Source organism: Oncorhynchus clarkii, chromosome 2 (genome assembly GCF_045791955.1).
Source record: "Oncorhynchus clarkii lewisi isolate Uvic-CL-2024 chromosome 2, UVic_Ocla_1.0, whole genome shotgun sequence".
Lineage (NCBI taxonomy): Eukaryota > Metazoa > Chordata > Actinopteri > Salmoniformes > Salmonidae > Oncorhynchus > Oncorhynchus clarkii.
Genome location: NC_092148.1, coordinates 82,791,064 through 82,805,849, shown reverse-complemented (window position 1 = coordinate 82,805,849; position 14,786 = coordinate 82,791,064). Strand labels below are relative to the sequence as shown.

Genomic DNA, 14,786 nt, shown 5'->3' with positions numbered 1-14,786 from the left:
TAAACACAACAAAAGTATCAGTCTTACTATTCCAACAGGTGAATTTCAGAGTCCCTACCATAATACCTGTGAGGACTGTCACCACCGTTACCTTAGCCCCCAAACAGAACTAGCATGACATTTCCTCTGTGACTGTTACCTTACCCCCCAAACAGAACTAGCATGACATTTCCTCTGTGACTATTACCTTACCCCCCAAACAGAACTAGCATGACATTTCCTCTGTGACTATTACCTTACCCCCCAAACAGAACTAGCATGACATTTACTCTGTGACTATTACCTTACCCCCCAAACAGAACTAGCATGACATTTACTCTGTGACTGTTACCTTACCCCCCAAACAGAACTAGCATGCCATTTCCTCTGTGACTGTTACCTTACCCCCCAAACAGAACTAGCATGACATTTCCTCTGTGACTGCTACCTTACCCCCCAAACAGAACTAGCATGACATTTCCTCTGTGACTGTTACCTTACCCCCCAAACAGAACTAGCATGACATTTCCTCTGTGACTGCTACCTTACCCCCCAAACAGAACTAGCATGACATTTCCTCTGTGACTGTTACCTTACCCCCCAAACAGAACTAGCATGACATTTCCTCTGTGACTGCTACCTTACCCCCCAAACAGAACTAGCATGACATTTCCTCTGTGACTGTTACCTTACCCCCCAAACAGAACTAGCATGACATTTCCTCTGTGACTGTTACCTTACCACCAAAACAGAACAGGCATGACACATTTCCTTTGTGACTGCTACCTTACCTCCCAAACATAACTAGCATGATACATTTCCTCTGTGACTGTTACCATACCTGTGACTGCTTGTTTGAAGACAGCATTCTGAAGGCCTCCAGCCTCAGTCACCACAGTGACAGTGTACAGTGTCCCAGGCAACAGGTCATTAAGGATGTGGGAGGTGACGCTACTCTTCAGGGTGACGTTCCTGACCAGGCTGCCCTGCCGCTCCCTCAGCAGCACTCTGAAACGCTCTCTCCTGCCTGGGCCGGGCTGCCAAGAAACCCCCAGGCTGTTGGAGGAGGCCAAGAGCTGGAGGCCGCTGATGGCTGAGGGAGCTGGGGGGGAAATACAAAGTGGTCAATGCCAGTGAGCAGCTTGTTGAAGTCTAACAAAGTAACAAAGTAGATCAGTGATTTCTATGTTATCCAAGTCAAACAAACATGGAGGCACTGAAGTGAGTATAGGAATAGGGGTATGGTAGAATGGCAGTAGAGCAAACAGTAGAATATCGTACACAATTTGTATATCATAAATATCAGGTGATCAGCACATTGAGTGTAGAAATCCTGAAAATTACATGCAAATAGAGGACCAGTGAAACCACATAATAACAGCAAGATGGTCCCTCACCTGTGGTTGCAGTGGCCAGCACTGGTGGGGCAGTTTTATTCCCAGCTATTGCCACAAGGCTGAGGCCATAGAGGGTGCCAGGGGTGAGGGCGGTAAAGCCTAACTGAGGGACGGCAGTGCCCATGATGCGAGTATTGAGGCTCTCTCCTGTTTTAGTGTCCTGTAGTGTGAGCTCATACCAGTCGACCAGCCCGCGAGAGCGAGGCCAGGATACATGCAGGCCTGGGGAGCCACCGTGACCCTGACTCTTATACTGAGCTGCCTGGACCTGGTCTGGTAGGACGTCCAACCTGGATGGACTAACCGGATCTAGGGGGAAGGAGGGAGGGAGGGAGGGAGGGAGGGAGGGAGGGAGGGAGGGAGGGAGGGAGGGAGAGAGAGAGAGAGAGAGAGAGAGAGAGAGAGAGAGAGAGAGAGAGAGAGAGAGAGAGAGAGAGAGAGAGAGAGAGAGAGAATGTGTTAGTATTTTTGCTATAAATAATATGATAGACAACAAAGACATCCTTTAAACAAGTGACCAAGTGGCCAAGGGGCCAGCATCTTGCCGATATTATATAAACCTCAATTAAACATCTTGATATTATACAACTAGGAGAAAAGGTCATGAAGAATATCTGGATCCTGTCTTTGTGCTTCACTGAAAGCCAGTGGTGGCTGCCTGCGATGGAGCAGAGCGATAAGATTGTTTTGGTTCTTTAAAGAATGTGGCGATTCGCTGGGAGACTTGCGTGCGTCTTGAGCGAGAGAGCGAGCCTTGACAGGAATCGACAAAAACAAAGACCAAATGGAGAGAGAGGAGCAGAACAGGGTAAGTGGTGCCCCCCACAGCTCAGCAATTAACTTTGACCCTTTCTTCATAATGCTTCCCCTCTGAGGGCTCTTCAGAGCAACCCCAGGAATCACATTGGCTAATCAGCAAGGACATTGTCCGTCCAATCCTAGAGCCACATTGGGGCCCTTTACAAGACCACTACTGTATTACACAGTAACTACATTGTATCTGTAAATATAAAAACAGTACTGGATAAAGTCCAAGTGATTTGGAAGTCCAAGTGATTTGAACTGTTAATCTTGAGGATTTCATCCTTCGTAGGCTACTGTCAAAAATTGAAATTTCAAGGTCCACACACAAAGACCCAAGAAAAAAAACCTCAGCCACACTTTGAATGCAAAGTTCTGGAGTGCACTGTAGTCTAATCTATTTGTCCCGTGAAAACAAAACATGGAGGCCTCCTGTATCCGTTAGTACAAAGAAACAATGCTTGGCGGGAAGTGGCTCTGGGGAGAAGGAGATCTGTCTGGAAACAAACACTTAAGATTAGATGCTCTGCATTGTTACTGACCTCTACTGTTACAACCTTAGGTGATTGGAGCAGCAGTGTGTTCCAGAACTTCCCTGGTTCTAATCTAGAGCTGTGAGACCAATGACCAGAGGGCTGGCTCCAAGTTCTTGGCAGGATATTCTAAGGTTGTGGCCTTGACAATGTTCAAAGGATTTTACAAAGGATAAAGTGTACTGGACTTCAGCGGTGTTGGCATAATAGTTCTCTATTCTCCATGTTCTTCATTATCAAAGCGATGCACAGAATCTATTCAGTGCAACATGGTTCAATACTGGGCAGAACAAAGGCTTGACTACTGTAAGCATAAATCAAATAATACAAAAGGATATGAATGAACATATACAATTTCAAGCCATTTCACAATACATCAAATATTACAGTAAAATTATATGAAAGCTAAATGTTGCTACATACATTTTAAGTATCAACGTTTGTGCAATAAAACACCAACAGAAAGACAACCAAAAGGAGCTGTTGGAATAAATTAGATGTTTACAATACATTAGAACCTAAGATGTCCTAATATGATATCATATGTGTTAGATATATTTAATGATGGCGAGTTTATGATATCAGAGGAGTCATGCCACTACTAACTGTTTGAAATTGCCAAATTCGATATCTTTGAATTAATCAGGTGTAAAACTTAATTTTTAACGAAATATAATCATTCGAATATCATGATCAACAATAAAAATAGACTAAAATCAACAGAAAACATATATAGTGCATGATACTGGGGGGGGGGGGGGGGGGGGGGGTCTGATATTGTAGGACGTTTAAGATGAATTAAAGTCAATTTAACAGTCTAAAAAACATTTAGAATAGAATACCATTAAATAGGTTAAAATATAACAGAAACGAATTTTGGTTTATAACACTTAGCTTACCCGTTCGCACTGATACGTTTCTCCTCTCTCCATCAGTCTTCGATATCACTTCAAAGTGGTGTAACGTCCCAGGTTCTAAATCCCTTATATCGCAGATATACACATTACTATACTGCCCATATAGATCACAATCCGTTATATCGGAACGACTATTCTCATAAAACACGGTAAAATTACAAGCTTCTCCTGTTGTTATTAATTTGAGTGCAATAGAATCCGTCCTGGCGATGGTCTCTGTCAGGTTGACTGAACATTTGACAGCATTAGTGGTATCGGCCTGAAAGGAACACAGAAGTGGCAACATGTAACCAAAAGATAGGCTAAACAACAGTAGGCAACAAGTGGAAAATAATCCAGGTTAAATTGACTTTAACCATGACTCACCTCGACACAACGCCACCATAAACAAACGATCAAAATAATAGTTGCACATCTGAACATTGCGGTCGTTGATTTAAATCCGTTAGGTCAATAAATAAAAATAAATAATAATCAAATATATTCCAACATTGGTTGTCATAATCGGTCCATGAAATAACAATGTATATTTATTTTCTGAATTTCACAATGGCATGTTGGAGGCGGCTACAGGTGGCACGTGCCTAACCAAGCATGGCATCTCGTTGTGATTTTGTGGTTGCCCAAAATCTGTGCAAAGTAGACCACGCACAGTCTCTTCCCACGCTACCATCTCGTCACTTTCAATCTCTAGTCCACATGATTTTCCTACACCCTTCCTCAATGCTCAGGCTGCACCATCACCGGCGTCAGGTAGACAGACTGCTCAGGAAATTGATTCCATATCAGCATCTACTTCCGCCCTCTATATACACTTTTTTTCTAACACCTACAGTAGCCTAAGTTCCTATCAAATAGTCTGTCTACTTGCTCACAGCCTTAACCTTCACTTGAGTCTGGACAGCAGCACCTTGAGTAGCCTCCTTCTCTCCCTGTGATACCCCACCCTACTTTCCTTCCTGCCTGTCTGCCTCCTCTGTCTGAAGAACTTTAGGTCCACTTAAACTAACACCCATAGGATACAGTAGGTTAAAAGGGCATGACATGGGTGTAATTCATAGCCTACTATTGTTATTGCAGAATTTACTCTGTTGAAAGACTATTTGAATATGACTAATATATTCTATATTACTATTTGCCATTACTATAGCCCTTCTTTCAGAAGGTCTGTTCCAAGCTTCACTGCCTTTAACGTTCCTTGTACAAATATGCATGCAAATATGATTTTGAACGTTCTTTATGGAATTCCACAAATTCAAAATCGATTGAAATGTTAATTTCAAGTGACTGTCATCATTACGCACCTGTGGGATGGAGGTCAACTCTGTGGTTGTAGTCGGTACTGTAGTAGTTGTTGTTGGAGCTGTAGTTGGTGTGGGTGTGGTTGTGGATGTGGTTGTAGTACTTCTGGGTGGAGCTGTAGTAGTTGTGGATGTGGTTGTAGTAGTTGTAGGTGGGTTTGTTATAGTTATGGGTGGTGTGGTATATGTGGTCGGCGGGGCTGTTGTAGATGTGATTGGAGTGGTATTGGGTGGAGTTGAAGAGGCAGTAGGTGGGGCTGTAGAGGTTGTGGGCAGGGCTATTTTCATTGTGGGTTTTGCTATAGTCTTTACTGTTGAAAAGGTGGGTGAAATTGAGGATGTTGTGAGCTGAGTTGAAAATGTTGTGGGTGGGGCTGTGGCAGCATTGGGTGTGGCTACTTTCCTTGTGAATTTTGCTGTAGTCTTTGTTGTTCTGACAACAGTAGGAGATGTAGGGGGAGCGGTTGATGTAGTCGGCACAGTTGTGGTTTTGGTTGTAGATGGAACCACAAACTTTCTGGGGGGTACTTTCCTAGTTTTGGGGAAAGCTGTGGTACTGGTAGGTGTGATGGTAGAATCAGAGTTAGTAGTAGCAGAAGTTGTGACTTTAGCATCAGAGGTAACGACCACTACCGTAGAAGTAGCTGCTGAGTCTGTTTTAGAACTTGTGTTGGGCACTGAGGAAATTGTAGAGGAAACCACAGTCATAGTGGTAGCTGCAGTTGACACCATCTCATCTACATTAGGTGTGGTGGAACTGGAAGTTGGTTGGTTTACTGATGGAGTCTTGGCTTCGTTCCTCGAGTCGAGGAGGGCATTTTCGGTGGCAGCACTCACCGTTTGGTCCATGGCAGAGTCAGCTGTGGACAAAGCAGGACTGGACGAGAGAACCTCATGGCTGTGGTTGAGAACTGCCCGTGATGTTGTGACGGCCGTTGGGATGGAACTTGGAATGAGACCCATCGTGGCCGTCCTTGTCCGAGGCTTGACGATGTCATTAGTGTGAGTCGCCACTACAGACGTATATGTCACCACCCTATTGGTCGATGTAACCGGGACTCTTAATGTAGAGATCTGCCGGGTGGTCCTACTATGGGTCCTCATAGTGTTTGACGAGGAGTGTGTGTTTATTATTGTTATAGGGGCTGTTCTGATGGCGTGGGTGTATGCCAAAGGTTGGTGTGTGGATGAACACATTGTGGCGGTTGAGGTTGAGATGGTTGTGGAACCTAGAAGAAAGAGGGGTTATTGTGACTAGACGTATACACATGGTTGTAATATGATTGGATAACATTGAAATAAATTCAAGATACTGTATGTGTTCCATAAGTAATAACGCTAACCCAGCCCAAGTGTTCTTAAATGGGAAATTAAAGAATTTGACCGTAAGTTCCAGACACCGCTGTGCTTTGATGTGGGTGTTTCCTCCTAAAAGAAACACACTGCATGCTCACAACGCCTTATCAATATGTTAATAACATGGTAATAGATGGTTTATTGTCATGTTATTCATCTTTTTAACATAAAAGTTCAATTAGGTGAAATAAATAGCCAGGTATTGGTTTTATTGGTCACATTTTACTTGGATAGTCCATCTGTAGATGCTGTACAGACAAACTATCTGTTGATAAGCAACTGACTATGTTTATAGGCAACTGCTTGCTAAGGTTATGGTTAAGGTAAGAGTTAAGGTTAGAGTTAGGGCTAGGGCTAGCGTTAGTAAGACCACCCGCTAGGAGGAAACACCCACATCAAAAGCACAAGTTTAAGTTATGGCTAGCATTAGGGTAAGGGTTAAAGTTTAAGTTATGGCTAGCATTAGGGTAAGGGTTAAAGTTTAAGTTATGGCTAGCGTTAGGGTAAGGGTTAAAGTTTAAGTTATGGCTAGCGTTAGGGTAATGGTTCAAGTTTAAGTTATGGCTAGCGTTAGGGTAATGGTTCAAGTTTAAGTTACGGCTAGCGTTAGGGTAATGGTTCAAGTTTAAGTTATGGCTAGCATTAGGGTAATGGTTCAAGTTTAAGTTATGGCTAGCATTAGGGTAAGGGTTAAAGTTTAAGTTATGGCTAGCGTTAGGGTAAGGGTTAAAGTTTAAGTTATGGCTAGCGTTAGGGTAATGGTTCAAGTTTAAGTTATGGCTAGCGTTAGGGTAAGGGTTAAAGTTTAAGTTATGGCTAGCGTTAGGGTAATGGTTCAAGTTTAAGTTATGGCTAGCGTTAGGGTAAGGGTTAAAGTTTAAGTTATGGCTAGCATTAGGGTAAGGGTTAAAGTTTAAGTTATGGCTAGCATTAGGGTAAGGGTTAAAGTTTAAGTTATGGCTAGCGTTAGGGTAAGGGTTAAAGTTTAAGTTATGGCTAGCGTTAGGGTAATGGTTCAAGTTTAAGTTATGGCTAGCGTTAGGGTAATGGTTCAAGTTTAAGTTACGGCTAGCGTTAGGGTAATGGTTCAAGTTTAAGTTATGGCTAGCATTAGGGTAATGGTTCAAGTTTAAGTTATGGCTAGCATTAGGGTAAGGGTTAAAGTTTAAGTTATGGCTAGCGTTAGGGTAAGGGTTAAAGTTTAAGTTATGGCTAGCGTTAGGGTAATGGTTCAAGTTTAAGTTATGGCTAGCGTTAGGGTAATGGTTCAAGTTTAAGTTATGGCTAGCGTTAGGGTAATGGTTCAAGTTTAAGTTACGGCTAGCGTTAGGGTAATGGTTCAAGTTTAAGTTATGGCTAGCGTTAGGGTAATGGTTAAAGTTTAAGTTATGGCTAGCGTTAGGGTAAGGGTTCAAGTTTAAGTTACGGCTAGCTTTAGGGTAAGGGTTAAGTTTCGGGTTAGGATAAGGGTTAGGGTTAGTAGATAGTTAGTTGAAATGTTACTGATTGTCTGTAGATCATCTACAGATGGACTATCAAAAAAAGGAAGTGTTGCCATTTTATTATATATGATAACAGGTGGCCTGAATAAACATTTAGTGTAAATTAACATTAAACAATACCAGTTAGGCTTACATTGTAGCATGTGTAGTTTTTTTTCAAGTGTGAAATTAATAGCCTCTTCTATGTCCCCTGTATGGCCATTAAGTTCACAGGAAGAACACTGCTGACGTTCTTCCTGACTGAGTGAGTGGGCTGATAAAACACTTGACAACAATGTGCAGGAAAGTCAGTACCAAGAGTGTCATCCTCTGCTTTCCTCAAGCATTCACACCATACCAATGTCAGACAAGTCCAAAGATGACATGGTGCAAGTAATTTAGATACAGATCTTATCTGTGTGATAATTCTGCTTTTTAAAAATGAAAATCAGTTGCATTACTGTAAACTAGGTAAATTATGTCATAACGAGTTTGTTGGGTCCATGTAGAGATACTGTTGGCTACTAATTCTGTAGTTGGGCCTTATCATTTTACAAGACGTTCTCTTCTCAAACTTCAGAGGAGGAATGACAAAATATCCATAAAGTTCAAGGCTACTATATCGGCATGCCTACTTATAATTGATGTATGGTAGTTGAATGCACAGATATATATTATTATCTGAATGCAAACGAACAGAAGACTTGCAGCCCAATTCCTCAGTAGAACACTCACCTTTAAGCGGGCATAAATGGGTAATCACCTGTCTCCCTCCAGAGTAGATTTCCTCATACCTAGTCCAGTTGGAATACCTCTGGTCTCCTCGGATCACAACCCGTATACCTTGTTTCTTCAGGTACATGGGCTTCTCCGCTAACCCGAAAGTTCCTCGTTTGTCGTAGCATTTCCAAGCAGGTGCGCTGTCACAGTCGCTGATCGTGGCCAGGCGCGCGTGCCGAGGTATTGCACTGCTCGGGTTGGCCCAGAGACACTTGGCTGATTGTGTGTGATGCAACTTCATATCTTTCGTCCATTCCCATTGTTGGTAGGGACTGGTGACATTGCATCTGCTGAGGATCACAGTCGTTTTGTGGGTTGACAGGCACAGTTTCTTTGGTGTGTGCGCAATAAGGAAACCGTCTAAATGGGAGATACAAAGAGATGGTCAATAGTGGGGGACTAACAATCATCGAAAAGATAAAGAACTAGTGCCAAATTATTAATATTTTGAAAGCAATTTAGTAATGTAATGTTTGAAATGCACAAGGCCCAACATTTCTCAAATACCTACGGGCTACAAAAAACTACAGGCTTACAGAAATAGTTTATAAACATTTCCCATGATTATGTTAAATCAGTTCTCAAAAGGCAACAGTTTTATTCGATTACAACTAGTACTTTTCTTTGGTTGTAGCTGAATAAAATAGGTCAAATTGACGTTATTGTTATTAACGAATAATTCCTCATCTCAAACCTGAGTTAGGCTAAAGCAGTCCGTTGAATACGATCATGGTCAATATGAGATAAAATAAATATTTTATTTGACAAAGAATGAACTCTTTATTGTTACAGTGAGATAACCTACTTGGGTCATAATATTTGGAATAACCTCAATCAAAAAATTCGTTCACTGACTGACCCTTCCCTGTATAGACAAGGATGAACTAAAGTTTCCGTTGTTGACTATCTTCACGCAAAAGAAATATGGTTATTAGACTACTGTAACAATCAGAAAGTTAATTAACCAACCTCTTCACACTTTAAAAGACAGACTACTTACTTGTCGAAGAGCATCGAAAAAGTATAAAGATAACGAAAAACAAAGTATCCATTTTAGTCTACAAGTTGTAACGGTTTAACGCGTCTGCTGGATTCATATGAGTTGAGGTGTCGAAGGGAAGTTGCCTTCTGGGAAGGACAAAGTCAGTGACCAGCGCTTCCTTCTATTCAATTGTTTTTGTGGTTTCATATTAAAGTACCCTTCAGTACTGGACATCGACAGGGAAATGCTCTTCTATCGGAAATACCAAAGAACATCGCAGATGTTGAAGTGTTCAGATGGCAGGCAAACAGATGCAATGTGGGGGCAGGTTTCTATACCCTGGATAGATGGTATACGATGCAATAGGCGTGATGCGTTAGCTACCCACGTTTGGAATACTGACAACATAAGAAAAAATGACAAGAACATTATTTTATATTTTTCAGTGTTGACATTTTATTATTTAGTGTAGAGCCAACAGCACATCACCAAAGCCAGTTATTATTATATTCCAAATTCCATTTCATTTCATATAGGTCAATTATTTGTTAATGTCACAATTTCCAGAATGCTAAACTTAGCATTTCAAAACAAATCTGGAAGACAATTGGAGTTATTTTATTTTTAATGCATTGCAAAATTGTTGCTGTAACAGATGTGTTAGAAGTCAACTTACTTGATAAAGTAATTAACAGAGTAAATCATTACATTTACAACTGTAAATGTACCAGTTATTTGTCTGGTATGAGTGACAATGTCAAATGATTACCATCACTAGCTCAACCCAATGTGCCCACAGTGTTCCTCTGGCCTCCTCCAGCTGACAGACAGTGATGAACCTCATGGCTTCACAAACTTTATTTATCTGTTATTTTACCAGGTAAGTTGACTGAGAACACGTTCTCATTCGCAGCAACGATCTGGGGAATAGTTACAGGGGAGAGGAGGGGGATTAATGAGCCAATTGTAAACTGGGGATTATTAGGTGACCGTTTGAGGGCCAGATTGGGAATTTAGCCAGGACACCGGGGTTAACACCCCTACTCTTACGATAAGTACCATGGGATCTTTAATGACCTCAGAGAGTCAGGACACCTGTTTAACGTCCCATCCGAAAGACGGCACCCTACACAGGGCAGTGTCCCCAATCACTGCCCTGGGGCATTGGGATATTTTTTTTAGACCAGAGGAAAGAGTGCCTCCTACTGGCGCTCCAACACCACTTCCAGCAGCATCTGGTCTCCCATCCAGGAACTGACCAGGACCAACCCTGCTTAGCTTCAGAAGCAAGCCAGCAGTGGTATGCAGAGTGGTATGCTGCTGGCATGCTGCTGACTTAAATCATGCCAGCCCCACACACAAACACAAACTAATACATATTACCATTGGCCTATTAAAATATAAGGCAGTTGAAACATTGGTAAGGTATCTCTATGGGTGACAACACAAAACTGAGGAAACCAAACTGCATATGCTTCCATATTTTGTTTACATGCACAAAAGAATTGATTGTGAAAGGGTAATAGAGAAAGGGATGGACTGGGAAGTGGTAGAGAAAGAGCGAAATAATGAGAAACTCACAATAAGGGCTACAACACATGGAGAGCCCCAGAGAATCTCCTGGGCCAGCAGAGTTTTGGGGCCTTCGCTCAGGCTCTGCTCTTTTTTCCTGGTCTTATCTCCAGTAGGAGTGGGTCCTTTGTGGGACAGGGCCCTCAATCAACCCCCTCTTTCTGACGCCCCCCCCCCCCCCATCTCTTTCCCCTGCGGAACACTCTCCCCCCTCCCTAACATCCTGTGCTAGTCAGAGGAGAGATCTCTCTCTCTCTCTCTCTTAGCAGGACATCTCCTCCACCCTTCCTCTACATCCTCCTGTCAGCCTCCATCGACCATACCTTCAACCTTCAAATGTCACCGACACATGAAGCACTAACTTGTCCTGGACCTTCACTCATTGGCACGTTGTTAGAAAGCTCATGTTTGTTGATTTTTTTTTCATCTAATTTTGTATCCAATTTAAAGGTGAACAGTTAGTCTGTGAGAGTTTTTTTTAAGGGGTCCAACACAGAAAAAGTTAGTAAGCAGTGATTCTTACAGAAAATACTGCTGTTAAATATCTGAACTAAACCGCAACAACCCACAGACACCCAGCACTGCAGAGACGATTTCTGCTTCACAACTTTTTAAAAGAACCTCAGAAACTCAATCAGATCCGCTTTAGCCAACATCTGCATAGCGGTTGTTTTGGTGGTGTCGGAGGTGGAACTGTGTTTAGAGCTGTCAAATCCACAAGCAATCCTGACTATAATCCAACAAATCCCATGCAATCCCATGAAGTTTCAACACTCAAATTAGACTGACAGGCTACAATCCCCTCATCGAAATTAACATCAAAAATTGCATTAGCCTCACATTAATGGTTTGACATTTGAGAGTCATTATTTCTACCATAGATAGAGCCTTCACTGTCTAGTACCATTTTGAACTAACGCAGGAGGGGTAATAAGGAAGGGAGTGGTTTGTGACACACAACAGCAGCCGCTCCCTGATTCGTCAGCTCATACCACAGTTACACCTCAAACACCCTCAAAACATCAGCTATATGGATCCGGCCAATGCTGGTTAGCGCTAGTTAACTCACAATCTGATTGAATCCAGGTCTAAAGGCTGTCACTCCTCTAAAACAACATCCACAAACCAACCAGTATACAAAGACAGCTTCTATTGTTTCAGCGAACTAGTCGGACATAATTTCAAACCGAAAATCTTTACCCTTACCATCTCACTCACACTCACTGTAACACAAGGTCACAAATCTGGACCTACATGGCATCTGTCTGTCTGTGATTTTACCAGTTATTTGTGTGTCCTCTTCTCCCTTTTCCGGTATGTTCTGGTCGGGTCCCTAAAGTCCCACTATGGTTTCCTGCTCATCTCTGTGTCTCATCTCCCTGTCTCATCCCTGTGTCTCATCTCTGTGTCTCATCCCTGTGTCTCATCCTTGTGTCTCATCCCTGTGTCTCATCCCTGTGTCTCATCCCTGTGTCTCATCTCCCTGTCTCATCCCTGTGTCTCATCTCCCTGTCTCATCTCCCTGTCTCATCCCTGTGTCTCATTTTCCTGTCTCATCCCTGTGTCTCATCTCTGTGTCTCATTTTCCTGTCTCATCCCTGTGTCTCACCTCTGTGTCTCATTTTCCTGTCTCATCCCTGTGTCTCATCTCTGTGTCTCATTTTCCTGTCTCATCTCTGTGTCTCATCCCTGTGTCTCATCTCTGTGTCTCATTTTCCTGTCTCATCCCTGTATCTCATCTCCCTGTCTCATCCCTGTGTCTCATCCCTGTGTCTCATTTTCCTGTCTCATCCCTGTGTCTCATCCCTGTATCTCATCTCCCTGTCTCATCCCTGTGTATCATCCCTGTGTCTCATCTCTGTGTCTCATCTCCCTGTCTCATCCCTGTGTCTCATCTCTGTGTCTCATCCCTGTGTCTCATCTCCCTGTCTCATCCCTGTGTCTCATCTCTGTGTCTCATTTTCCTGTCTCATCCTTGTGTCTCATCTCTGTGTCTCATTTTCCTGTATCATCCCTGTGTCTCATCCCTGTGTCTCACCTCTGTGTCTCATTTTCCTGTCTCATCCCTGTGTCTCATCTCTGTGTCTCATTTTCCTGTCTCATCTCTGTGTCTCATCCCTGTGTCTCATCTCTGTGTCTCATTTTCCTGTCTCATCCCTGTGTCTCATCCCTGTATCTCATCTCCCTGTCTCATCCCTGTGTCTCATCCCTGTGTCTCATCTCTGTGTCTCATTTTCCTGTCTCATCCCTGTCTCCCCCCAACACACAACAAAAAGCACCATTCTGCACTAAATGTAATTTTTATTCAGACATTCGGAACAACCCAAATAAATAATCATAACATTTAAAACTATATAAATATAAATATATATACAGAAATAAGACTCATTCATATCAAAAAGAAGTAACAAAGACAAATAGAAACAAATTGTATTACATACATACAAATAAAGAGAATCTAATTATTACACTAGGTAATAGTGTAATAATTCAATTATCTTTATTTGTATTTATATACTACAATTTGTTTCTATTTGTCTTTGTTACTTCTTTTTGATACTTATGAGTATTATGTTTGTATATATATTTCTATTCTATTTATTTTTAACAAAAAAACACAAAACTAAATTGCACAAATCCTATATCACACAATACACAAATATAATAACACATTTATAAAGAAGAGAACCTGATTATTACACTATTGCACTTCAAACAAGAAACACACAAACTAAATTACACAACTAATTGTATTAGTACTGTACAAAGTTAGAGGTGCCCTATTTGATAGATTCTCCCGCTCCCCCTACCTCGGGCTTCCAGTGGGGAGACCTGAGGTCAACTTACCCCCGCCCCCCTTCCCCATCTCGTACTTCTGAGTGGGAGACCTTCCCAGGCAGTAGCCTGCCAAGCTCCCACTCCGACTAGATTAATTGACCCACAGTCCCACACAGTGACATGATATCATTGACGTGACGTGCAAATGAGCAATAGAAAACCGATCGTGCAAATGTCACCATTCAGAATATTTTTTACGTTCAATTTTTTAAAATGATTTTTTTTTTGTGCAGGCGCCCCATGCCGCCTATGCCTAATTCCACCACTGCTTGTGTCTCATCCCTGTGTCCAGACTGACACAAAATCACCCTTCTGGCAGGTATGCAGCTCAGTTTAGTCGATCACAACATGCTGTTAATGACAGTGAGCTAGGCTGTAGTATTAGTTTCAATAGAGGGATGACAGTACAGTAACAGAGAGAATGTTGTATAATAGCAAACCTTGACTCATGATGGTGATGCGTTTGTAAGGTACTCTTATCCGCCTATCCCTTATGCTTCAAAGGGAGAAGCACCTGTAAAAAAGAAAATCATATGGTTATTTTTACAACTAAAGTCCTTTGTAAAACATATTTTCAAATGATTTCCAAAAGTAAGATAAAGCAACATACCTACTTCTTGAAGTGCATCTTGACAGTGGCTGGTGTGGGATATTGGCTGGTCTGGTCTCTCCAGGTCTCATGCTACTTGTCTCCTCCCTGTCGACCCATTGTGTTCTGCCTGGGAGAGCAGAGAGCTAAGAGGTCAAAGAGACTGTGGTGGGTCCCGGTCCCACGGGGTGGAAGGGTGTTGGTGCACTCCTATGCTGAGCCAGGGCGGTCCCTGGGTGCCCCCCTTCTCCCTCCCTCTC

General features: G+C 42.4%; 1 protein-coding gene across 6 annotated transcripts in view; it reads right to left on the bottom strand.

Annotated features, from left to right (window-relative positions):
• LOC139375040 (receptor-type tyrosine-protein phosphatase beta-like) overlaps nucleotides 1-14,786 on the bottom strand; it is a 52,750-nt gene extending 37,964 nt beyond the window's left edge. For 2 of the 6 annotated variants that reach the window (XR_011627747.1, XM_071116415.1), the window contains exons 1-6: nucleotides 9,546-9,751; nucleotides 8,501-8,905; nucleotides 4,932-6,157; nucleotides 3,610-3,886; nucleotides 1,377-1,685; nucleotides 821-1,081 (exon numbers count right to left, since the gene is read on the bottom strand). Coding sequence is in view for 5 of the 6 variants with exons in the window: in XM_071116415.1 (XP_070972516.1) it covers nucleotides 821-1,081; nucleotides 1,377-1,685; nucleotides 3,610-3,886; nucleotides 4,932-6,157; nucleotides 8,501-8,905; nucleotides 9,546-9,597 (2,530 nt within the window). In the remaining variant the exon portion in view is untranslated. Of the gene's footprint in view, nucleotides 1-820; nucleotides 1,082-1,376; nucleotides 1,686-3,609; nucleotides 3,887-3,993; nucleotides 4,597-4,931; nucleotides 6,158-6,271; nucleotides 6,287-8,500; nucleotides 8,906-9,545; nucleotides 9,752-14,377; nucleotides 14,452-14,547 lie in introns of those variants that run through there. The other 4 variants (XM_071116433.1, XM_071116424.1, XM_071116442.1 and 1 more) reach the window with 4 other exon arrangements.